Source organism: Haliotis cracherodii, unplaced genomic scaffold (genome assembly GCF_022045235.1).
Source record: "Haliotis cracherodii isolate W230 unplaced genomic scaffold, xgHalCrac1.p SCAF_11, whole genome shotgun sequence".
Taxonomy (NCBI): Eukaryota; Metazoa; Mollusca; class Gastropoda; order Lepetellida; family Haliotidae; genus Haliotis; species Haliotis cracherodii.
This window is the reverse complement of record NW_027266266.1, coordinates 29,720,289-29,747,893: the sequence shown is the minus strand read 5'-3', so window position 1 is coordinate 29,747,893 and position 27,605 is coordinate 29,720,289. Positions and strand designations below refer to the sequence as shown.

Sequence of the window (27,605 nt, the reverse complement as noted above, 5' to 3'; positions counted from 1 at the left end):
TCATTTTGACATAAAAAATTCCCTCTGTAGTAGCAGTATAGGTATATAAATCTGGCTCCAGTGGAAGTGAGCCAGAACTGTCATTGTCTATACTACTCAGCCAAATACCCTCATGACTTTTCTATATCTGCGTGTGTTATGCATTTGTATTTGGCTGCATCAAGCATAGGCAGGCATGATTGACACTCAATCATGTAGCACCTCATTTTTTAAGGTTTAAGGTGAGAATTCCCTAAAGACCAAAAATCTTTTATGTATTTCATGTAACAAGACTTTGTATCTGTTCCTGTGTTTGTTGGTCATTATAAAAGGGGCAAAATGACACAGAATCAGCCAGGTCACACACTGTTACAACAACCACATCCTCAGTAGGGATTACAATAAATCTCTCAGATGACCACAGGGATTGAGCGCTAGTCATGGAACTGAAAGGATGGATGAAGACACATGACATAAGCTCACAATGACTGAATGTGAGTAAAGAAGAAAACCAACCAAGAATTTCTATTTACATATATTTTTATTAGATATCTTCCTTACAAAAAAAACTACTTCCTTGTGTAATAATATTTGTTCAAATCTTAAACTTTAATGCATTATTATTTCTTATATTTTAGAAATATAAGACAGTCCAAATTAATTGCAAAGGTTTACCTAGAAGTTTCACACGGCTAAAGTTCTGAGATGTCATAAAATCCAGTAACCGAGACCTCACTTATGCTTATCAAATGAAGTAAAAACCAGTTCAAGTGAATGGCCTTACATGAAACAGGATTTCATCAAAGGACAGAGCAAATACCCATTTCTCTTTACATCTTTACCAGATAATAAAACAAAATGCAAAATATAGGCCATGTAACATATTTTAGCTGAGATATGGTACACATTGAAAAGACAGCTACACATAACAAATTAAAATATCTACATTTTCCAGTAAAATAAAATTTGCGATTCATGGAAGATGAACTGAGTAAGAACATGCAACGTTTATTTGTTGTTTAACAGATGGTTAATCAATAGTCTGCTTGTTACTGTCACACTTGGACTATGATTGAACAGTTTATTCTCGATTGTTTGCATTATCATCATCTGCATTTTTGTGCAGTAATACAGAAAAAGAGCTGTTTTAGTTGTGAGACGTTCCAAGATGGGAAGAAGTGAATAATGAATGAGAAACTAGTCTAGGATGCTGGTTGTTCTTGGGCATGTGAGGAAGAGGAATCCTGAGGCTTCATCACATCAGGCAGCTCTGGAGGGCTGGAATATGATGATATCTCTAGTCCTTCCCACTCTCCATCTGAAAAATTAAAATGTATAATTAACTAGAGGTGTTTGCAAGTTCTGGCAAAGAATCAGACCCTTTGCACCATTTCCTCAAAGCTCCTGAAAGCCTAAGATACTACCATGTACTTCAAGTGCGAAAAACATTGCTGGAAGACCATGACCTTTATCAAGACAATGCTAAGATACAATTACTAAATCCCATGAACATACATAGGAAAGTGTAAAAAGTATGAATGAAACATGTCAGTTGACCTTGGCTTTCATAGACATGCAACCAAAATTTCATATAGGATTTGTAAAGATGCATGCAAACATAAAAGTTTCATGCCTCAGAACCTAACAACAATATAACCACCACAGAAATCTGCTTGTGTTAGTTTGCTTATTGTTCAATGCTACCATATCCCAGCTATATGACCTGGCCTGTAAATAATCGAGTCTGGACCAGACAATGCAAACATTGATATCATGAGAAACGACCATGCTGTTGGGGTATGATGACATACAATCTGGTGACCAATTCTAAGCTGTAATTAGAAGAATAACCCTGAAGTATGACCTTGACCTTTTTTTCGCACAAACCCTTTTTATGAACAGGGCCCCCTTCCTGAAACAGGTATATGTCCTACCGACAAAATATAAGGGAACTCATGAAATGATAGTGAAGGTATTATGAAGGTATTATGAAGGTATAATGAAGGTATAATGACGATAAATGTCATGTAAAGTTTCAGCTTAAAGGTCGTGTAGCCTCTTAGAGGATTATGTTTACAGTGCTAGGAAATGCATTCTAAGAGGAAATAGGAGCACGGTCAAAGCGCACAGATCAAAGCACACAGGTCACATAAAAGGTCAAAATTTAAAATATCACCAAAAAAACGGAACATATGTACCAAGCCCAACAACTAACTACAAAAATTGCAAATTTCATTACATTTTGAAGAAAACTGGCTGACAAATGACCATAAGCAGTTTCAGTTTTAAGAATGGTCAAATCAAATCAGGGTAAAAATTTACAGTATCATAAAAACAGAACATCTGTCGAATCTCACTCGTAACTATGCATGTACAAAATTAATGGCCACAAGAAGTTTCAGCTTTCAGTATGGTTAAAGCAAAAATGTCAAATCCAGGTAAAAATAAAATATATTGCAAAGACTGAACACACATGCTGAGCCCCAACATAATGAACAAATATAATTACGTTTTGAACAAAAATGGCTGATTGAATAGGTTTTTTCAATAAGGCTTGCATGTGATTCGAACCTCTTGCACAAATTAGGGTGGGAACAAGAATGTGAAGTTTCAACTTTATTAGTCTAGTGTTTTTTTCGGTCAGGTAAGTTAAGTAATGTCCAATATTATAACTCCAAATATTTTAATGCATTGATTGAACAAATTAAATCTAAAACTATATCTGTATATAGAGTCTGTTAATTGTTGTCTTTATTGCTGCTTTCACTATATATATTTAAGCTGTTTTGTTGTGGCTATGTTTAACGAATGGAACAGTTTGACCACCACACTTAGAGATCAATCTATCAGCAATCAAGACATGATGTCCATTATGGATCACACATCTATTAGGAGGTCTATTTCCAGCATTAAAATACATGCTATGTGTATCACCAAAGTTGACCATCCCCACACTATAATATGCCTGAGAAGATATATACCAAGTTCAATGATAATGCAACCAGAAAGGTGTTCACATTAGATGCAAAATCAGAAACCGATCCATCTCCACTTTTTCCCAAATGCTCTGCAACATTCCCACTAGAAACACATATCATGAAACATTGTGACCTCACCAATATATATATTAATATATATCAATATGCATAATTGATCCTGTACAATGTATAATGCAGTACAACTTAGTCCCATGCCTCTGACAACCCTAATAACAAATTATAAGCCCTTCTGGTTCATCACTTTCAATTTGTGAAAACACATGACTAATGCAGTAAATTGTAAAACAAAATGTTCAATGACTTAAGTTACTATAATAACAAAGTTATGAGCATTACAGGTTTAATCACATCACTTTCTAAAATATGGCTAAAATATGTACTTTCATCCAGTCAGATAAGTCACAACGATACATGTTCTGCATACATGTGGACAGAAGCTTGATCTCCATGTATTTGAGACTTTTACTGCTTCTGAGCACTCTACTCATGACCTGCAGATCAGTCGAAGTAAACCCCGGCCCCGGCTCACGAGACAACAAACTCTAACTGCTGACAATGAAGGAGCTGTAGGATTGGAACAAAACACTGGTAATTCTGAAATTATTAATATGCTGAAAGTCATTAAATCTGATCTAAAAACCATGAATAAAAAATTTGAATCTCTCAACACAAACGTTGACAACATCGTGTCCGACCTCAATCACCAACTTGAAGGTGTACGATCTGAGAACCGTGATCTGAAATTAAAGTTAAAGCTAATGGAGTGAGTGAATATGGTTTTACACCGCTTTTAGCAATATTCCAGCAATATCACGGCGGGGACACCAGAAATGGGCTTCACACATTGTACCCATGTCGGGAATCGAACCCAGGTCTTCGGCGTGACGAACAAACGCCTTAACCACTAGGCTACCCGACTGCCCCTAAAGCTAATGGAGGACAAGATGGATGATTCAGAATCTAGAAGTCGACGGGATGACCTGGTATTTGCCCGGGACAGCTGGAGAAACATGGGAGCAATCAGAGCGAATGGTTTATGATTTCATGGTGGACACATTACAGATGGATCAGGCTGACAATGTTGTCATTGTGAGAGCTCATCACTTAAATCCACGAAACCCACAGTCACAAGAGATTGACAAATTCATGAAATCAAGTGATAACTCAAATGTTTTCAAAAACGCAAGAGATATGTTGATGCAAGATGGAAACCAGAGAGTCAGAGGTTTTCACTCAATGTGTACGCGAGGACAGGTACTCCCTCTCTCCTTGGTTGGTGCAAGCGCATGATCAAACAAACATATGAAGGTGAAACCAAATAAGCCTCCCAGACTTGTATTTAGTAAATATCCTACAATTAACAATTTAATTTCTATCATGCAGAGTAAGAACATTGATGTTATAAGAAATGTCAGCCTATTCCTATATCGTGTAAAAAAAAGAAGAAATACACAAATGTAAATATGATATAAAATGTGCATGGAAGATCATGCTTTTGTATATATTTTGGGTTGGAGGACTTAAACTGGATAAAAAAACTGTCTGTCTGTCTTTCTAAGTGAGGAAACTACATGCCCAATGCAGCAAAACTTTCAGAAATTCTTGTGCCTCATTCTTGCCCTTCAGTCACAGCCATGACCAAGCCTATGTTGTTTGTTTGTTGTTTAATGCCACACTCAGCAATATACCAGCTTTATGATGGTGGTCTTTACATAATCGAGTCTGGAACAGACAATCCACTGATTGACATCATGAGCATCGATCCACGCAATTGGGATACGAGGACATGCCTCAACCAAGTCAGCGAGCCTGACCACCCGATCCCGTTAGTCGCCGCTCATGACAAGCATAGTCGCCTTTTTGTTGCCGAAGACCTATTCCACAGGAATCTTCACGAGATGCAAGCCATATGTGGGCATAACAGATGTAAAGTTACTGTAGCATACTGTAAATATAGTTTGATTTATACTGTCTTTCAAGTCTTTCAGTGAGTGAATCAAGAGTATGGAGGAAAGTATTATTGTATAACTAATCATTGTAAATAATTTTTGTTATCGATCATCTTACAAAACAAAATACAGCATTCCATGTTGATATGATGAATCTGGTGACCTTTTCCTTCCTCGATGACCATCAGAGGTTATTGAGGATCTTCTCATGATCATGCAAATTAAGTTATATCAAATTCCAAACACAGATGTTCAAGATGTTGTGAACACAAGCTTTTAGGGTTTTGTGAAAGAAACATATGACTTTCATCTAATTCAATCAAATGCGAGAGAACATTACTTGTTGCAAAGGTGGTATTACAAATATGAAGTCTAAATACCATACTGACAATACTTACTGACTGAAACTATTTACAGGTCTTTTTGTGCATAAATTACCTTCAAATTTATGTATTTTAACTGTTTTGAGAATATCAGGTGTCTCATAACGTGGCCTCAAGTGACATTGACCTTAAATGGAGGTCACCCAAAAGTTGATGCGATTTGAGACCATGTATACTCAGTTGAGTATTCATTCTAGAGCAAAGCATTGCTACATGCTTTTTGATAATGATGCAAGAATTATCAAGCATGGTTTCTAATACAAAAGCATCTCTTATACCTCAACCTGCATTATTTTATGACAGTAACATTTGTCAACATGCTTCTTTTGCCAGTGTTTATACAGAAGTGAACAGTGTGCAAAGTTATGAAGCAAGGTCCATCACACTGCGCAAGACCTTCATTTCTCATATTATCGAACAAGCATCTCAAGATGCAATTGAGTTATTTACTGAAACAAGGTATGGCAACAGACTGTGGATCTTGCGATGGGACAACAGAAGCAAACTCCATTCATATATTTGATAATCAGCAAACCAACGGCAAGTTAAAGAACAAACGATGGGTGAATCATCACCCAGGAACCTATTTTTTCCCCAAAGAGTAATGGTTGGTTGTTTTATTCTGGTAAGCAGAAAACTGATTACTCTAAGTGAATTTAATCAAACAAGCACATTGAACATGTTGAAACACCCTGCTAAGAGTAAGATCACCAAGCAGTTTGTGGCTCCCCGTTTGAAATAACCCCACTTTTTTGTCATAAGTGGGCATGAATGGCCCTTAATTTTTGTCGACTTGAATGAACACTGATAGTTTCACCAGTCAGTCAAGAAGCTGAAGGGAAGTGAGAAGAGTTGTTGAGGAGAAGGTGAAACACAAAGTACAAGAATTGACAATTATCATGGTCATAGAGAAAGTACTTAACGAATTAATGAATAACAGATTGATATACATAGCACTTCATTGATCAAAGGCAGGAATTGGGTTGAACAGAGGGGATGTGAGATGTAGCTATGAGAAAGTTACAGCCAATCAAAACTAAATAATTAATGCAGTTTACTTAAATTCAAATATATTCACAGAATTTAAGCAATTGCACTTAATATTATATTCATACAAATCAAAAGAGATTCCAGCATTATATTTTGTGTTTCTCCAGATGAAAGCTTTCATAAAATATGTAATACATGCAGGTGTTCAAATGTAGTAAAATCCTAGATATTTGCTATATTTGTATACTTATCCTGCATTACTCCTTAATGCATATTACTGCCTGTTCTTGACAGAGAAAAGAGCTGTGTGAAGGTCTTTGCTTGAAGAAGTTGTTCCAACTAGCTGAGAGGCCAACCCTATCACGCAGCTCCCACATGACCAAAGGAAGTGACGTCACAGATCCTCACATTACTCTGGAGTCCGGACAACGGAAGGCATTGTTGGGAGGTAGATCTGCGATGGGTGGGTCCCTTTAGATGCAGTAATGCAAGATAAGTATACAAATATAAAAAACATCTAGAATTTTACTAGAGTTTTTACTTATCCTGCATTACTCCTTAATGCATCTTTATCGGACGGAACCGGAGGCAGGCATACCTTCAGATGTGGACTTTCATCTTTTATTTCCAGACTCTGTTCCCTAGCCAATCCTTGGCTGTGTGGTCGGTTTCAGGTGACCACTCCATGTATGGGAACCTCCAATTCCCTCAGCCCTACCTCGGCTGTGTGGTTGGCATCAGGTGACCACTTCATGTATGGGAAACTCTGTTTCCCTCAGCCTGTCAGCCTGGATGACCATTACATGGAAGGGAAGAGTCAGGTATGCGTTGTGTCCTGGTACTGCGCAGCCTGACAATAACTCTCGGTTAGGTCGAGACTGGAGAACCAAGCCGTATGCAAGTGGGGCATGAACCTTCTAGTCCAGGGCTTATGCCAGGGGAGGTCGAAAGGCTCTGGATTCGGAGGCGAAGTCAGTGACGTGTAGGAGAGGAGCCTGTTGGGCACTACTAACGGACCAAGTTGTGCGTGCCTAGCACATTCTCCAATGCGACATCTCACATATGGTGACTGGCAACGAATGTGTTTGATCGCCAGAACACCTCTCCATGATGGCAAGTAGAGCTCAGTTGCTGTGTAGCACCATGGTGGAGGCGATCGCCCGGGTCTCATGTGGGTTGTTGGAGCCTAGGGGTCCAATCCCGCAGCCTCGTAGACCTGGAGATTGAAGGCTCGTAGCCAGAGGGCAATCGTGTTGCGGCTACCTTCGGCTTGCGAGATCGAAGCTCTATACCAGAATGAAGAGGCGTCGTCGTTGTCTATGGTGTTCCTTGGATCGTCTGATATCGCAACGGAGCGCTCTAACCGGATATAGACAGACCTCTAGTTCATCTTCCGTGCCCACAATCGAAGCTAGGGGAGGGATGAGGAACGATCTATCTGGCTGTCATGGGAATTGATTCTTGGCGAAGCAGTCCCAGCACAGTCAAAGATGCACGGCTCCGTATGCTCCAAGGCGTGTAGCTCACTGACACGGGCTGCTGTGGCAAGCGCCAGTAGGAAGACCATTTTTTCATCAGATTGTAGGATGACGTCGCTTCGAGTGGCTCGAAGGGTGCGTCTCTCAGTGAGGTGTGAATGACATTCGAGCCCCAAGCTGGTGTACGAGATTTTGCCTTTTGGTCTGTAGTTCCTGGATTTACGTTATGCGCCAATCTTCCGGAACTGCCAGGACGGAGTTGCGTGCCACAAGGTAGGTCATGATGGTACTGCCCTTGAGCTTACGCTTGTGACACAGATGGAGCATGAACTCGGCCAGGAATTGAGGCGATGCAGATATGGGGTCTTGTTGCTTGCCCCTGCAAAAGCTCACGAAGGATTGCCACTAGTCATCATAGAGGCTCCTAGAGGTTGGGCAAGTAGCCTTTGGCGTTCAGTGCTCCCTGTAAATGGATCAGACATGAAGACATTGCTTGTCTGGTCCTGGGTGTGGCTGTCTGCTGTGAGGGTGGATCAGCAGATTTGGCCAATCTGGAAGTGGCAGTGGGTTGGCGTCGGACAGCTCTCTGCGGTCGAACCAAGCCCTCGCAGGGCCACAAGGGAGCCAAAGTCAGATCGAGGATCTGTGTCGATCTGCTCTTCTGGACGACTTTGGGAAGGAGAACAGGTGGCGGAAAAGCATATGCTTTTAGTCCTTCCCCGGGGATACTTAAAACGTCCACTGCCCAAGCCAGTGGATCCGGGACCGGAGATATGTAGGTCAGGATCTGGTAGTTCTGGCTGGTGGCGAATAGATCTTTGTTGGGGAGACCATGGTCTCAACAAACAAGAGCGAAGGCGTCTGGGTGAAGCTTCCACTCTGTGGGAGCGACTTTGCCTGGCTGCTAGGATGTTTCGGTAGCCCGGAATATGTTGAACCTGGAACTGAATCCCCAGATGATCCACGAGGTGAAACAATCGGAATGTCTGTTGAAGGAGCGAGGTTGAATGAGTCGTTCCTTGGTTCCTTAGGCACTATACGACGGTTATGTTGTCCACCGAGATGGAGAGCCGGGCGTGTTTGAGGGTCTGCTTCCTGTGGGCGATGGCCAAGATAAGCACCTCCAGTTCGAGGTTGTTGATGTGCCATAGGCGCTGATCGGTGGACAACAGCCCCGAGGCGACTTGTCCCTCCAGGTGTGTGCCCCATCACTGCAGGGGCGCGTCTACGACTAGGAGCAGAGAGGTTGTAAGCCCTGTCAAGGAGACGCCGCCTGAGACATTCGATTCCACCACTGGAGATGCTGCTTGAGATGATCCGGGAGGACGATGGAACATCTGAACTAGGCACAGTTGGAACCTTCCTCTGTAGGTCAAGTCCTGTGCTGAGGTTAGGAGGCCCTGGAGGACTTGCCATTGGCGCAGAGTGCGTGGTAGGTGGAGAGCTGAGTCAGGTGCGCCTGCATGCGCTCCCACCGGTCTCAAGGTCCTAATGATTCAGGAGACAGTCTTCTATGTATACCTCGAACTGAATGTCTCAGAGATGGAGGTATGAGGCTATTGGCTTGATAAGCCGTGTGAGGTGCCAAGGTGCCGAAGAAAATCCAAATGGGGGAACCGCCCATTGGTCGTCGGGATGTATAGGGACATGTTGATAGGCGTCCTCCATAACCAGGCTGATAAATACATCCTGTGCCTGGATCCGGGATCGCAGCAGCCTGAGCGTGGTCATCCTGCAATAAGGTGGACCCCCCAGGTAGCGTTTGTTGAAAGCGGCGAGGTTGTGGATCATCCTGTGTTTGAATCCTTCTTGGGGACAAGGGAGACAGGTGAAAAGAAGCCTGGTGTTATGACTGGGGCATGTATAACCTCTATCGCTTTCTCGTCCAGCAGCGCCAAGATGTACTGGCTTAGTACTGGCTTGGTAGCTGCTGTTGAGATGGGGGGTAGGTAGCGGCAAGTCGTCTATAAGCGCCAGCTTGTATCCATGTCGGATGATGTTGGTGACATGTGGGTCCCCCAGGATCTCACAATTCTGCCAGAAACAGCCCAGTCTCCCACGTATTGGAATGTCTACAACTTGGACGGCTGGGGCTGGAAGTCCCAGTCATGCCTGTCTGGTTATTCACTTGAAGTCCCTGCAGTCGGCGTGTCCTCCCTCGGAGTGGCCGCGGCGGGACTGTTATGGGCCCGATGCCTTGCCTTTTCCTCTGCCTCGAGAGGTTGAGGTGGTGCCACGCCACTGGGGCTGGAGGGTGTTGCGTCGCGGCTGGTATGAGCAAGACTGGGACGCCTCTGTGAAGGCTGGCTGTGACACCCCAGCCAGGGTCTTGAGAGCTGTCTCGCCTCGGGCGTAGGCTGAGACTCGGGATTGAGTCATTGATGTACAGCGACAGGCGTCATGCAAGCCAGTCTGTACAAATACACTGCATGGATCCCATGTCAGTTGACCTGATTACGGTCGACGATGTTTACAGTCGTAGTTCTTGACACTTGACATGTATGTTGTCCTGCGCAGTTAACTGTAACCCCGTATGCTGAATGGACTAGTTCAAGCTCCACACCAGGCCAATCCCCTGTGAACCCTGTGATTGACAGACCAGTGGTGTGTCCGAGTTCTGAGTAGTACTGTGACGTTGCCGGTGTAGGGGCAAATTGATCCCCATGATAAGAGTGACGACTGGCCCGGTTTTTGTGAACGATGACCTAGTTGGGTACCAGGAAGCATATGGCGATTCTGTTGAATAACGAATCAGTCATGGGGTTGTGATCGTCAAATGTAAAGCAGATAATATCTACCAGATGCTGTAGGTAGGGAAATCTTTGAGAGTATGTTCGTTTTCTCCGAGGAAACGTTCAACCAACGTTGATAGACAAGGAGAATTGGCGGGAGATTTCCACAGAACCGTCACCAATAGGTTAGGCGCTTCCAGGAACGTGGGAAGTGTTGGAGCGCAGTTATAGGAGTGTCATTGTATTGACGCCAATATTGTGTCCAGCGACCGCTCTAATCTCCGAAGGTAGTTGGCCCGGGGGATCCAATAATCTCATAGGCCTGTAGAATGAGAGCACGTAGCCACAAAGATATCGTGGAATGGCTAATCGTGTGTCTGCGCGGTTGTCCCGGGTGTGCATCTGTAGTGGTGCACTTAGGAGAGGCGCAAGGATAGGCGCAGCTAGAGACGCTAGGATAGATGCCGTTATGGACGCTGTAGACAGTGACTTTTGTAAAGGTGTCTGTATAGGCGTCCGACGAGGCACTGGAATCTGTATCGGCACTGTTTAAGGATAGTCGCTATCTGTAGAGCGTTAAGATAGACGCAGTAGTGGTCATCAGGGAGCTCTGGGTAGAGAGACTGAGACCATGAGGCCCGACATCATGGTAGTAATGGAGGTCGGGGAGTTGTCGTCCGAGATAGCCGATCAGCTTGTGGGTGAATACTCGGATAATCTGGCGCCAGAGTTTTCCTGGCCTGTTGCGTTCTCCGTTTCCTGGACATCAGAGGTACCATCTGAAAGCTGTGAGGGAAAGCGGAGACAGTCTGTACATCTATGACCCTGGGGACATTTAGATGTACAATTAAGGCACAGGGAGTGGGGATTCAACACCGACATATTACGCCGGCACTTTGAGCATGAGGGCATGATATCTGCAATTAAGCAGTGTAAATTGACAATGCATCCACTCCCGATTATGTATGCTATAACTTGTTTATCCCACTGCGTGGGTTTATAAAACAATTATTACGACAATCATAAGACAACATACAAAAAGGGTTTGAACAAGTTTATCCTACAGATCAAAAACACGTCTTCTCTCAGCAAGTGACAAGAGTAATGTGAGGATCTGTGACGTCACTTCCTTTGGTCACGTGGGAGCTGCGTGATAGGGTTGGCCTCTCAGCTAGTTGGAACAACTTCTTCAAGCAAAGACCTTCACACAGCTCTTTTCTCTGTCAAGAACAAGCAGTAATATGCATTAAGGGGTAATGCAGGATAAGCAAAATATTTAGCAAGGTGTTCAAATCTAGTAAAATCCTAGATATTTTTTACATTTGTACACATATCCTGCATGACTCCTCTATGCATTTACTGCTTACTTTTGACAGAAACGAAACTGTGTGGGGTCCAGCTGAAGAGAAAAAGTTGTTCCAACTTTCAGGATGCAGGACCCAAGCACAGTACCCACATGACCCTGGAAGCGATGTCATGGACATCCGAATCATAAAATCTGAAGAGACTGTTGGGAGGAGGTCTGCGACGGATGGACCCTTAGACATTGTAATGCAGGATAAGTTTACAAATGTGAAAAATACTTAGATTTTACATTTTTTTTAACTTATCCTGTATCCATAAATGTATCTGTATCTGACAGTATGGCAGATGGCATACCCTCAGGTGTGGTCCTCAGGGACAAACTCTCCAATAGTTCACAGCAGTCGTTGAGCGCATCACTTGCACAGATCTGCAGCTACTTTGACCAATCCTGACCACGGACAGTACGGGAGTATGAGGATGTCTCGGTAAAATGCAGCAAGAGGAATTAGCATGCGCTTAAGTCTAGACACTGCATGAGTCGGGTAAGACTGGCTCTGGCTAGTAGGAGGAGTTTTTAATGGTGCCGAATATTGGTGACCTGCTGGGCGACGACAGAGAAGACAGTGTCAGACCTCAAAAAACATCCTTCCATAATAGTTCTAATAGAGCAAACACTGTGTAGAGCCATCGCAGAGGCAACCATTCGGATTGTTAGCTCTCGGTGGGATCAAGGTGGGTGATCTCATAAGCCTGAAGTAAGATGGCGCAACCCTAATGATATGCTGTTGCATCTGACTTCAGTCTTTGAGGTTTGGGAGACGTGAATAAACAGGAGTTTCCGAGCACCACACAGAGTCTTGGGGCGATGGATGTAAACTTGCAGTGGACGCACTGGGCACAACAGATGTTCCTCCTCATCCTTGGCTCCCAGAATCGATAATAAAGGTGGGATGGAGAATGACTGGTCAGGCTGTCCCAGTAGTTGATTCTTGCCAATGAAATCCCAGCACAGCCCGAGGTAAACAGCTGTGTGTACCTCGCAGGTAATGTCGAGAGAGTTGAAGCTTTCAAACCCTTGCTAGGGCTTAAAAGCCAGCGCTTAAAAACTCAGGATCAGGCAGGATAGGTGACATGCGACCAGATGCATCTCTCTTGTCAACACCCGTACCCCGAGAAGGCACTACTGCAGTCCGGCTGTCAAGCATCCAATCTGGCATCTGGGCAAGGCTGAGGTGGGTGTCCCACTCAGAGGACATTTCATAATCCTCTACCAAAGGTTCCTTCGATGAATCTGAGTGGTAGGACTGCTAGCGATGAATAAAAGAACTACTCCTAGACTGGTGGTTGGAGCTAGATGACTTTGAAAGATCGCCTGGAGGAAGCACCAGGTGATGCAGCCCACCATGGACACCACCGTAGACGCCCAACATGTAACAGGGGAGTAGGAGGTGCAGCAAGAGCTCGCGGCACCGCAGGTGCTGAAGGCAATGGTGGTGGGCAGGCACAGGCAAGGAAACAGTTGAGGTGCAAGGTGCATAAAGTGCACTAAGGTGCATTAAATTATGCATCCAGACTGGGTCCATGTAGCGTGCTGTTGCCTGCAGGTACATGGGTGGCGTTGGTGGGAAGCCCAATTAACAACTGGCAAAGTGGAACGGTCAGCGCAGACAGGGAGAAGCCCGGAGGTGTAGGTAGCTTACAAGCACAGGCGTCACCAAGAAGCCTGGAGGAGCAGGTATCACAGCAGTGGATGAGGCGCATGGCCAGTAGGTGCCACTGAAGCCATCTGTAAGGGTGCTGTCAGCGGAGCATGGGTGAGCACAGTGACTGGTAACTCTAGATGCCTTGGTACGCAGAGGAGGTAGTGACTGGTAATGCTAGATGCCTTGGTACGCAGAGGAGGTTGGGAATATTAGAGTGGGTTGGGTAGCAATCACTGGGGACTCACGAAGAGATTCTTCAAAGTCCAACATCCTCCTGGAATGCCACCGAGACTACTAAGCAAGACGTTGAAGGGGAGAGAGTAGCACAAAAATCACACTTCTAAACAATAGCACAAAACTGCGTACAATTAAGGCAATGTTGAGGATCTTTTGAAGATTTCTTACCACACCAAGGGATACGAGCCACACAAATTGAACAATGTAAGCTGAAGTCAGGACAAGATTACCCAAGTTTAATTCAGACTAAACAGGATATCAAGATTGCAATAAGAGAAAGTGTAAGAAACTATAAAAGCTTTTTAAAGGCTAAATATATCTAGCATGCAACAATACCAAGCCAAACTGAAAGACAAAACATGCCATGAAAACACAAGACAGATGGAAGATTGAAAAACACATACGTGCATGAAAAAGGTTGGCGAAAGTCAAATTTCACATCCAAACTTGGAATTTAAAGCACAACCACACATACTAAGGACTCCACTCATCACAGGAGGGAGCAAAATTTACATAGCGAGGCAATAAACAACACCATATGTTAGACAGGACAACATGACAGAAGCAACATGTCTATCGGGTGACAAACAGTAATGTGAAGATGTGTGACATCATCACTTCCGGGGTCACGTGGGAACTGTGCTTGGGTGCTGCACCAGGTCAGTTGGAACAACTTTTTCTCTTCAGCTGGACCCCACACAGCTTTGTTTCTGTCAAAAGTAAGCAGTCAATGCATAGAGGAGTAATGCTTGTAGGATACTTAAAAAAATATTCTTTTTCCTCTGTTAATTGCCATTTCTAACCATGTTGAACTCACACTTTCACAATAGTCAACCAAAGCTTATTCAAATGTTGCTTGTTTCCAGGGAGGGTCGGATGTTCTAAGTTATGTGTGCCTGTCCAGTAATTGAAGCCAATATTTAATTTCACTGCTGATGAACGAAAGAAAATGGACAAACCTGATGTGTCAAAGTGAACCAAAATGACAGGGAAAGATTAACATAACATTAAGAAAAGTACTTCCAGGTTCAGGAAAACACATGACCAATGCAGAAAAACTTCGTGAAGAAAGTCCTATGCCTGTAGCTACCTTAAAGGCAAACTCATAAGGACTCCCCGTTCAATGGCCTTAACCTTGGGCTGCCAAGAGATCATGTACAGCCATCCCTTGCAATAATGCTGACATCAGGCTCCATGTTGCCCCTCTGTATTATCAGACACATCAATGTTATTAATAATACTGTATTTTCTTGTGTATAGATAGTGTAAGAACAGAAGTAAATTGTATACTTCTTTATTTTATTGATATGCTATTTCAAGGGTTTCCCTGTTTATGGTTATCTCTTTGCAATGGGAAAAAAGTATTCATGGTAACAATAACTAGAATATGTTTTTACGTAAAAACAGATGTCTCCCCCGTCCTTTTTTATACATTAGTACAAGTTGAAACTAATCCAAAAAACAATTATAGAAATACAAAAACAGTCATCAGAAGATGACAAATCGCCCCGGCCCCAACAAATTCGAAAGAACAAATGATCTGATGGTTACTTAAGTCCAGCTTGATGAGAGAATTTCTATCTAATCCCTGTCTGTATACAAGACTAGTTATTGAGCTATCAAAACAATACCATGGAATTTGGGTTCGGAAATTTGTATTTCTATGTCAGATTGACACTTCTATGAACAGAGTCAAAGTCAAACTTGTTGCCATGAAAACAAAAAAATATATATTCTAAAAATCTCTAAATAGTAAAAGGTACCAGTTGACAACCTGGTCTCTGTGTGTTCACAGTTTCAAGAAAGAGTACCTTTAGTTTTAGAGATATGGTTCAGGCAAACACACCACAATGAATAGAGTCAAAGTCGAACTTGTTTCCATGAAACAGGGGAAAATCAAATGTTGAATTCTTTTTTAATATCAAAAAGCACTACATCAACCCTTGGTTGATACATGTACCAAGTTTGGATGAAAAGTCTTTCACAATTTTCAAGTTGTGCTCCAGATACGACACTTACCCCCACTGAAATCAAGAAAAAGAAAAATGCCAAAAATATGCAAATAGCAAAAGGCACCACTTCAGGATCTGTTTGATATATCTGCCAAATCTTGATGAAAGATATTCAACATTTTTTAGTTGTGCTCCGGAAACCAAATCCACCCCCACCTTTAGAGACTAAGTCCAAATTGTTTCCATGGAAAACAAGAAAAACAAAAATGCAAAAATCCATATATACATGCCAATTTTTGTTGAAACGTATTAAAAGTTTTTTCAAGTTACACTCAGAAAACAAAATGATTGAGGATGGATGGACGAATGGACAGACAGACAGACGAGGCATCAACTATATCCCCTCGCATATTATGACAGGGATAAAAAGGCAATTAAAGCATAGCTCTGCCTGAGAAAACTGTAATGATGGTCACTTTGTGTTTGTATTACTTATGTTGGAGAATGGATAGATCTGTAATGAAATCTATGACAAATTATTTTTTAATAAGAAATTGATTTTCTTGTATTTTTGGCAGATACATGTAGATGTAATATGGAGAGTTGTAATGTGGACCCACCATCTTGTCTGAAAGCCAACCCTAAAGTAGCAGGGGCTTGGGCTCTAGCTGTTGCTCCTGTGAAGCCATAGTCTCCAAGTGTCTTGTGGTCATCTGTGAGCGTCTGAGAACAAACAAGACAAGTATTTTATATATAGAGAGACAGAGAGAAACCATTCACTCTGTCCTTGAATATACAATATGAAGAATAAACCTAAAGGTCAGCTTTTCCAGTAAGGATAATTTTATGGTGTGTTACACTAGTAACAAATGGGAGAAATTGATCATGTTAAAGTACCTGGATCCATGACTTTGTCAGGCATCATCAATTGAAAACAACTACACTCTTCAAAAAAAGAAACGCATAGTTAAAAAATAAGGATATTTATTAAGTGGATGTAAAAGAATCTACACAGAATATGCGTGAACACAATCAAATGAAATTAAACACAGTGATCGACAAAAGCATTGTCATCATTGTCAGCATTAATTCAGTTCATTCATTGCACATGTGTAGCCACAAGGTGGCGTCATGGTCAGTACCTGGTCACACCACATCTTGCAGCCGTCACTGCTCGACACCTCTTTGGCACAGATTGCACAAGTCGTCGGATTTTTTCGTGGGGAATTCTTCGCCATTCCTCCTGTAAGGCGTTGGCAGTCCAAAGTTAGGAGGTGAGGACGCAGAATTTAGCCTATGTATCTGTTTGCTGTAAGATTGCCCTGGACAACCACTAACTGTGATCTATCCGTGTAGGATGTGACTCCCCACACCATGACACCCCCTCCACCAAATCGGTCCACCTGTCGAACGCAGTTCGGCGCAAAACGTTCATGTCAACTTCGGTATACACGTTGTCTTCCATCCCGTCGTTGAAGAAGAAAACGTGATTCATCACCAGGGGTCCGGAAAAATTAAAATCCCAATCGGACATTTGCATTTAGGCCACTCCCCCTTCAAATAGCGTATTTTAGTACGACTTTTCACACACATTACAAGTTGTTACGTATTCATAATATGATGAATTATGAATTGTTTCAATTTAAATAGTTTAATTCACCGGACAATTAATAACAAATAATATCATTATAGATATACCTGGAAAACATACGTTTGTTTCTGTTATAATAACGATTTGTTAACGTAGTGAAAGGTCTAATTAATATTCATGAGATATATTCATTAGTCTGCTGAAGTGTATGCGTTGTAACATTTGGATCGAGACTATTATCCCATATTTGGTTATCATGTGACCTCACGGGAAAAGGGGTTTTTTAAACTAAAGATTATTTGAAAACAAGACAGATAATATAATCACAAATACTAAAATATCGTTGATAGCAATAGTTATTTAAATACTTTTTTCATCTGTACTGAATTATTGACCATAAAAAAAAATTGATATCAATCGTCACAGAAAGCAAAATGGCGGTTAATCAAGATTCAATATACGACTAGCCACTGAAAACAATAAAATCTGCAAATCCTCATTGTATGTCAACCATTGTAGCCACGACTTACAAAATGATCGTCCAAACTTTGAGGGTTTGGCAGATCCGCTCGACTGATCTGCATCGGTCGACTGGCCGTCGTCCAGTAAGCAATATTTTAAACCGGACATTTGAGATTCCCAATCGGACATGTCCAGCACATATGACGGTTTCCGGACCCCTGCTCATCGCTGAACCAAACGCATTTCCAGTTCCTGAGATCCCATGCCTATACTCTGTTGCACCACTGGACACGTCCTTAACGGTGTAGACGTCACAAGACAGGTCCAACTTTTGGTCGTCTCGCTCGAATTCCTACTTCCCTCAGACGATTTCTGATGGTTTGGTCGGAAATTCTTCGCATACCAGGCACCTGTCCTGCAGTGTCAGTTGCTGTAGCAAATCGATTCCGAAGGTGATGCAACTGGATGTACCGATCCTGAGCACTCTTGGTCTTCCACTTCTGGGATGATCTTGAGTCGAATTAGTGTGGGTATATCGATCCCATAGTCAAAATATGGTGCTTTGGTGAATGTTGAAGTGTCTTGCAACAGCAGACTGGGACTCCCCTGCTTCCAAACGTCCAATGGCGATATGGGGAAAAAAATCTTATTGGAATTCTCAAAACACCTATGCGTTTCTTTTTTTGAAGAGTGTAGTTTATAGACAACATAATCCTGATTATAAAATACAACCTTTCACATATACAGCATGTACAGATCTAAATATTCTGTGTGCGCATGCTACAAAAAGCTGTAATTGTTACTTCAATAGGAAAATGTCTCAAGAAAGAAGCATACAACTCAGCCAAGTGTTTTATTTTTATGTAACATGCACTCAGAAATATTACAGCCATATGACAGTGACCTGTGGAAACTATCAAATCTGGACCAGACAAACTCATTTACACACACTTTTACACACAAAAAAGTCCCTATCTCAGACAAGTTCGGAAAAAATAGAGCCACAGGGGTCTGTAGCTCACCTGACTTATGGCGTTACAATTGTACAACACTTCAACCTTATTTTGGTACAAATATCTATCTACAATAGAAAAATTGCTGCTAAAGATTCACATGGATGGGGGGTTGGGGGAGAGAAAATATATATTTGCAACAGCGTTTTTCTTAAAATAAAGATGTAAAAACCTTTTGCAAAATTTGTTTTTACACAATGAACAAATTCAAATTCATTTCAAAATGTCTTCATAAATAGGATCTTGCACGCCAATTTTCGACTTCATCAGTTAAACCGTATCAAAGAAGGTAGTAAGAATGTGGTAAAAGTGCCAAGGTTTTTCAAAGGTCAGTATCATGGTTACTGGGGGTAACAGGGTCATGTACTTTTTAAGTAGTCTGTCACAAGAAAGGAGCCCCTCTTGGAAGTGCTCAAAGGTAAGGAAATAGCTATAGGCATGATAGGTGCCGTATATGTTGAATCAAGAAATGGAACATATATAAAAGTTCCCACTACCAACTACACCTGTGTTAAATTTTCAATACATGTTGAAAATAGATTGCTGATTAATAGCCAATAATTGTTTTCTATTAGGATAATTATAAAATCAGAATGGAATTCTTTGAGCGAATTTAGCGACACCATAGCTTGTATCATTCATACAAAGTTTCAGCTCCAGAGACTAGGTAGTTACAGTGGATGTGTTGTGACAGACTGATTACAGACATTTCACTACTTAGTTCAAGTTTTAAGCTTCACTTAGAAGGACTTCACCTAAAAACATCCTAGTGGTGTGTCCACATCAGACATAATAGATGTGATATATGTGTTTCTCAATGATATTCCAGCTATAAGGCGGACCAGACAATCCACTGATTGACATCATGAGCATCCACCTACATAATTGGGATACAATGACATGCATCAAGAAAGTCTGTGAGTCTGACCCACCGATTCTGTTAGTTGTCTTCTATGACAAGCATAATCACTTTTTACACATATTTGAGTGAGTAAAACTTTAAGTCACTTTGGCAATATTTCAGTATAACGTGTCATTGCCAAATTAACTTCAATTATCTTGCAAAACCTTATATATACATATAGAATTATTGCTAAACAACATGCTAAAGAGAAACAAGTATATTTTGAAATCACTCATTACCTGATCATCTTTAAATAACTTCTGATTCTCTGGGCAAACCTTACAAATGCCTTCAATTATTTTCTTCACTTCCCCGAGAGACGTAGTCTCTTTAGCATCTGTAAAAATAGTGACCTTCTTCCTTCTAATCATCAAAAACACGTCCTGAAAGCAAAAATGGTTTTGTTACTCTTTTGTCAATCAATAAATGGTTTTCATATTTAATAATAGGGCATAGAATACTGTAAAGCATGAGTGAGTGAGTCAGTCAGTATGATTTTACGCCGCTTTTAGCAATATTCCAGCAATATCACGGCGGGGGACACCTGAAATGGGCTTCACACATTGTACCCATGTCGGGAATCGAACCCGGGTATTCGGCGTAAAGCATAAAGCATGAAAATAATATGTCACAATATTAATGTAGGTGACAACCTCTAGCCTAAAATGTATGTGAAAGTAGCCCTTCCTTTGAAATATAAAAACTAATCTAGCTTTCATTTGATAGTGTGGCCATTGGGACTTTTACACACACAAAATAAATATCAACCCGCTAAAAGGGCGCAACAATTTCCAAAACAAAATTCGAACAATAGTTATCATAGTTATTAATTCCAAGAATACTACCTCTATTACATCTTTGCCATAAATCCTGTCACACAAGCTAAATTTTCAGATTTTCAACAGACGTCCTCTTCACTATCAACAACACACAATTAGCTGTTCCTGAATAGCACTATAGCAACCCAAGCTATGACGTGCGTAATGGCGGGAAACCTCATTTCTTTCCAACATCTAACCACTAGAGGTAGATGAACTGGGGAGGTGGGTGGGAGTACTCCTAATGTTATAGAGGTAGAATTCTTAGAATTATTAACAATGATAACTATTGTTCGATAATTCTTGCAAATCCTCCACCTCTATTACATCTTTGCCAGAATATACCAGAGGGACCCGGTGGGATCCCCCTCTAGTAACTACCTGTGTAACTGACAGTAATCCTCTTCTGGAAACCATTTTATCACTGATTCTAATCCTGACCTGAGATAATTTCCTCTGAACTTTCTCTTTAGGATTCGAAAATCAGAATGCATCAAGAATCAGTCAAATACATGATACCTTCACCAGAATTACCTTTATATTTGCTGAGCTTGTTATAAGTTATGACGTCGTTTCTGGTCTATTTCTACCAAATGACTTCCCAATTGTGTGGATCGATGCTCATGATGTCAATCACTGGATTGTCTGGTCCAGATATGATTTTTTACAGACCATCGTCATGTAGCTGGAATATCGCTGAGTGCAGCGTTAAACAACAAACAAACAAAAGCTACAAATGGATTTGTGACACTATTTCCGGTGCTGACGTCTCATCTGGTTTGTCACTTCCCTTTTATTGGATAATGACGTCTCTTATGATCTATTTCTACCAAAAGATGTCATTTCCTGATTAGAATGACCTTGTACTGCCATTTCCGGTGATCACTTCGGTTTCTATCTCTTCCGGCTCTCGGCTCTGACGTCACTTCCGGTCATCTGAACCTAATTCTTGTAGCAGTTGATACTCAAGGTGCTCTTATCCCATCCTACACCTAATAGACAGGATAATTAAGGGCGTACCCATGCCCGCAGGCTCAACAGTTTTGGGCACCGACTGTTAGTATATTACTTTCAATTAAGATATATACGCATTTGTTTTTATATTTATTGGCTAGAGTGCTCTAGGCAGACCTAAGTCATAGTTAACAATGCTTTTTCCTAGATGTTATGGATGTGTAAATGAATTAAATGAAAGGGTGAAATCCTTAGTGAAATAATATTCAAAATTGTACGTAATATCACAGAACACCTTTCAACACTTATCATTTTATCATCAATATACAAAGACAAAGGTTATTTCACTTTTCTTCCTGAATGTTCCCCTATTAGGGAATAAGTTTGCTAATTGTTGCCTTGCTTGCCCGGGAACGCATAAAAACAAACATGGCCAGCAGAGTGGCTGTACTTTGTCATCATTATAATCCAGCGTGGTAAAGAAACAGCCACCAACATGTGTCATTCTTATGACTAAATGGCATTATTCAAAACAAATGAATGAGCCAGGATATATATGTTTTGTGGACATGGCGGTTTGGTCACTTGACAAAGCACCCTAGTCCCTTAGAATAGAGCAACAACACTTCTCGTGAGGACATTTTCGTATAAATGACGGACACTTACTTACGTAGGTTATGGGTAGGCATAGTGTCTCGTGATTCATCGTAAAGAGGATCCAAGGGCTAAGGATAGGGTTCAGGATAACCAACCCTAACACAGTTAACTAACCCTAAGGAGGGCGATCAGTAAGGGATACAAACCTAATTGATTTATTCCAAAGGCTTTGTATGGTAGATACTTTTCACACCGGCGACAGCTGGATGTGCGCAGCATCAATATCATATACCTAATAAACTGCATTCCTGTGCAAAATAATGAAAACTAATGAATCGAAAATATATTAGTATCTTAGTTCCCATTTATAATCCTTTCAGCCCCATGAAATAAGTTAAAACCGAAATACTAAATATTTTTTACATTTGTAATACTTATCCTGCATCACTTATATAATTTACTTCTTAATGCTTCTACTGCTATTTTCTTGACCTAGGAGAAGGAGCTGTTAGAGGTCCTGAGTCCTGACTACAGAAAATGTCGTACCTACCAAGTTGTGTGGCTTCCATCCTCCACAGCTACCCCACATGACGTCAAGTAGTATCACATCACTGCTAGAACAGACATCTGAACTTTGTGGACAGGTAGCAAAGTGATGGGGGGGGACTTTAAGAGGTAGTAATGCAGGATAAGTATTACAAATGTAAAAGATATTTAGATGTTACAATTTTTTATTATCTCATATTGCATTAATACTCAAAGCATCATTTATGGTGTAGAATAAAACCTATGATATCTATGCAGTATGATGCAGCGCAGCCAGAGTGAGATACTGTTTCGACTGACCTCCATCTTTTAGGGTACGCACTGGACACAAAAGTAGTTCATCCTCGTCTTCAGATCCCACTATCGAAGATAAGGGAGGAACAGTGAAAAACCTGTCTGACTTTCCTGGGAGTTGATTTTCTGCGATAATATCCCAGTACAGCCCACTCCACGCTTGAACCGTACTTGGGACGTGTCAAGGGCGTGTAACTTGCTGACTCGCTGTAGCTAAGGCTAGTAGAAATACTGTCTTTCTGGTAAGATTGAAGAAAGATGCTGAGTCAAGTGGTTCAAAGGGAGCTGTCGGAGTGACTTTACTACCAAGTTAAAATCCCAGGCAAGGGGGCGAAACTTGGCACGTTGATCCTCCTGACAAAATGACCGCAAAAGTGATTGAAGATCTTGGTCATTTTGTGATCCTCAGAACCTGCCAGCACCGAATTGAGAGCAACCAAATATGTAGTAATTGTACTGCCTTTGAGGTGATGTTTATTGAAGAGATGGAGGAGACACTGACATTTATCCATTTTAAAGGAACTCCATTTATCATCATATAAGGAGCATGTCAAAGGTCTATGAACATAGGCCATAGATAAACCACTCTGGTCGAGCAAACTTCAGCACTCAGGGCCCGGTGTAGATGTGCCCAGCGTGGAGACGAAACTTGCCTGGAGCTGGGTGTGGCAACTGACTGTAAGGGTGTATCAGCAGGTGTGGCCATCCCGGGAGTTCGATAGGATCACAATCCGCGAGGTCTCGAAGGTCTACAAACCAATTCAGAGCCGGCCACCAATGTGTGATCAAAAGCAGAAATAGATTCTCTGTGTGTTTGATCTTTTGTAGGACCCTGGTAAGTAGTACAGGTGGCGGAAAAATGTACGCTTTAAGGCTTGTCCAGGGAACGCTGAAGGCGTCAACCGCCTAGGCCAGAAGATCCAAGACCTGCGATATATAGGTCTGAAGTTGGTGATTCTGGCTGTTGGCAAAAAGGTTGATGATTGGGGGACCACTTAGTCCGGTCTGGAGAGGACGTGTGTCAGAATGTTTTGACAACCGTGGACCACAGCCCGGAGGCAGTCTGATCCTCCAGATGTGCCCCCAGCCCTATCGTGATGCATCGACCAACAGGTGGAGGAGCGTCTGAAGTGCTGTCAAGGAGACGTCATCGTGAACATTCGATCTCACTGTTCACCAACGAAGATACAGGCGGAGGTGAGTAGGAAGCGCTATAAAGATCTGCGGATTCTGCCAACGAATAAACAGGGTTAGAAACTTAGTTATAGTCGCCCTCTGGATGTCAAATTCTGAGCTGGCGCAAGAAGGCCCATTGACACCTGCCACTGACGTTGAGTGCCATCTCTACTAGGAGGAGATCCTGGTCCATGCGAAACAGGCTGCCTGTGAACTGGAGCTTGAACAACGGGGTGAGTTCCGACTTGGGCTCGTTGATGAGCCATCCTAGCTGTGAGATGACGTGTGAAATCACTGTGAAGTAGAAGGGGTTTCCGTGTCATGGTGCTTTAGAATGCAGTCATCGATGTAAGACTCGAAAGGAACATTCCTCAGGTGTAGGTAAATAGGTGTGGGTAAATAACCATGGGGCCATAGAAATGCCAAATGGGAGGACCACCCACTGGTAGTGGATACCTTGGAAGTAAAACCTGAGGAGCTTCATGCAGCTGGAGTTGATGGGCACATGTAGATAAGCATCCTGGAGGTTGAGACTGATCAGGAAATCGTTGGCTTCTGGTCCTGAGCATTCTCAACGTTGTTGGTCAAAAGTGTGGAGGACGTTCCAGATAATGCTTGTTGTAAAATGGTGAGGTGAATTATCCGAAACTTGGATGACTTTTTCTTGAGTAAAAGGAACACTGGGGAGTAGAAACGTGAACAATCTTGATCGCTTGCTTGGGCTCCAATAGCTGAATGTTCTGGAGCAAGAGCTGAACCTGACGCAGGATTACCGTCCACTATGGGGTAAGAGGTTAACAACCGTTCCGCTTATGAGGGTGAACCACTGCCCCTGATGGGGAATGTTTGTGACAAAGGTCTAGTCGTATGGTCAACATAGTGGAGAGCAACTACAGGATCGGCATCCAGAATGGGATGATCTAGGGGTGTAGCCATGTGAGAGAGACCAACGAGATGAGGCGACGTCCTCCAGAGGAACCAACGATGGACGAGTGGTGGTCGTTGTGACTGGTGGTAATGGCGTGAGTATGTGTTGCATAAGCAGAGCGCAGAAGGTACAACACATGTGCTAGTGAAAAGCACGGGAAACTGAAGATAGGCAAATCACACGCTATTGTATGCCCAACTGGACCACCCTAGCACACCAGACTAAACTCTACATGATGGAGAACATATTGGTTATCCAAGGATATGTAAAAAGAATAAGCAGAGGATGCTATCTGGTTCTTGAACTGGGGAGCAAATTCACAGACATCAGTACAGTCCAGTGACTAGCAGTGATGTGATTTATGTGGTATTTATTCTGGTCACATTGGGTAGCTGTGGAGGGTGGAAGCCACAAACTTGGTAGGTACAACAATTTCTGTAGCCAGCACCTCTCACAGCTCCGTCTATTGGTCAATAGCAGTAGAAGCATTAAGCAGTAATGCAGGATAAGATACAAAATTAAAACATGTTGAAAATAAAAGTGCCTCCATAAACTAGTGCTTGCAATAAAATCATGTACACAACCACAGGCTTAAACATATATTTAAAACTCTTAACATCGCTGGGCTTGTTCAATGATATTGCATGTAGAGATGGTAGATCACTGAGAGGAGCTAAGGTCACTTGATGACCACAGCAACTCTGTTGCTAGGCCGATGTAACAGGGCATTGTTTTGCCTGTGTGTTTTGCAACAATATTTCACAAATCATAGAGTAATTAGGCAAGAAAGTAGTATACCGAACACATGCCGCCAATTTGGTAAGAAATGTGCATCAGCTCATTCCTTAGTAATGGTTTCAAAGTTTTTCAATTTTTGTCACCTTACTAAAACAACAGTGGGTTAGGGTGCTTGCTCCCCCTACTCAATGGCTTAGATTAAATGCTTTCGTATGTAAATGAAATGTTTTATTATCAAAGTAAATACGAAATATAACATGTTCGCTGAAATGTGACTCCGACGGATGTCCCTGATGAGGTTGTAACATCAAACAAACATGGTGGATTGGTGTCCGTATAATGCATATGTACCGTGACATACTTGTAAAGCTTGTGGTACTGTATTTGAAAGGTAGGACAAGATGTGATCAAATTCCTTCCTCAGTAAGCATTTCTAATGTCATAATTAGCCGCCTCGCTAACATAACAGTGGGGAAAGTGAGGGGACTTGCCACACACACAGCAGCATGAATTAAATGCTTCACAAGTTGGCCTAAATGACAGCATAAAACGACTCTGCTGTAAATACATGATTAGTATGTTCCTGACCACATCATTGATCATCATAGTATCCGCATTTGAATATATAGGCCCTATATTCAATCAAACAAAATATTGCAATAGGCTATCAAATGAACTTTGAGCTAGTTCAAAGTCAAATATATGAAGTCATGAATAGATGCAAGACTAACTATGGATAGAGACTTGTATGCCAAAACGAAATGGATCTAGCACTTATCATTCATAATATTGAAATACAAGACTTAGATATCAGGCCTATAACCATGTATAGATTCAGATAGTCTAGGTGTGATCAACATGTGTGATTGAGTAAAAATAATGGTTTCTAAAATTGCTTCACGAAAATCACAATTTTGATTGATCCATTGATTATCATTGTCAAAAGGTAAATTAACCTTTCAAAGATTAAAATAAGATCTGTGTTTCTACCATATTGCTCAAAGGATGAATATATATACTTTACCATTATGGATTCCCCGTCTGGACACCAACAACAAACGCTAACAATCTCGTTCAATCCCGTGAAATCTCGCCTGGTCTCTTTCGGAAGCTGATGATATTGTCCGTAATGTACCGATACAATCCGATTGTCGTCCTGTGGCATTTACGCCCGCTAGGTGGCAGGTGTAAACTGGTTCTCCCGCTGATAGCTGGTTCTCTGCTCCCTATGCGCGTCTTCAAGTGTTATTGTGATATTAAAGACGGGGCCCAGCTTACTCCCACTGTTGGTTACGCAGCAAGTCTATCGCTTTTTGACTCGTAAGGGTAGACAGGAGCTCGGTTAACAAAACGCGCAACAATGAAATCAAAACAAAGGATCGAAACGAGTTCTTTATACTGGCATGTAAATGTCGTTGATGAACATGTGTTTAAACCTGCTCCCATAATTGCAAATATAATATTTTATCGGAAGAAGCGCTGATAATGTACGGGCCACCTTTAGAATTCAGAGGTCCGTTCCACAAAGCAATCGTAGAACTTTTAAAAGCTGGGCCCCGTCTCTAATATCAACAAATATGTACATTGTGAACGGTCGTGTTGGGGATGATTGGTGTGTTGGTAATGTAACTTGTAAAAACGTTAGTCAGGTAGACTACTGTATTGCACCTCTTATGCCCATATAATGAATGAATGAACGAATGAATGAATGAGTGAATGTCTTTATTTCCTCCAGATAAATCCGAAGATTTTCCAAACATCAAGATTATGTAATTAAATAACACAATAATCAAACATATATACACAAATAGATACATATCAATGTCCCGCATATTTACAGGCTATAAATAGTGAGAACTATTGGTAAGGTTACCACA

The 27,605-nt window shown here is 41.8% G+C and overlaps 1 protein-coding gene across 1 annotated transcript; it reads right to left on the bottom strand.

Moving 5' to 3' along the window:
• Nucleotides 1-501: 501 nt before the first annotated feature.
• Nucleotides 502-26,893, bottom strand: LOC139455676 (elongin-B-like). The gene is made up of 4 exons (XM_071237231.1): nt 26,753-26,893; nt 19,917-20,060; nt 16,328-16,430; nt 502-1,297 (listed from the first exon to the last, which is right to left on the bottom strand). Exons 1-4 carry the CDS (start codon nt 26,891-26,893, stop codon nt 1,182-1,184), a joined length of 504 nt encoding a protein of 167 aa, XP_071093332.1. The 3' UTR covers nt 502-1,181.
• Between the last annotated feature and the right edge of the window lie 712 nt (nt 26,894-27,605).

What these genes read in the sequence shown, in the direction of transcription:
- LOC139455676 (XM_071237231.1), bottom strand. Translation starts at nt 26,893, where the DNA reads ATGCCACAGGACGACAATCGGATTGTATCGGTACATTACGGACAATAT. An exon ending in CAGACGGGGAATCCATAATG is followed by an intron (nt 20,061 to 26,752) that starts GTAAAGTATATA and finishes TTTTGCTTTCAG; the next exon opens with GACGTGTTTTTGATGATTAG. An exon ending in GTTGGCTTTCAGACAAGATG is followed by an intron (nt 1,298 to 16,327) that starts GTGGGTCCACAT and finishes TTAATTTTTCAG; the next exon opens with ATGGAGAGTGGGAAGGACTA.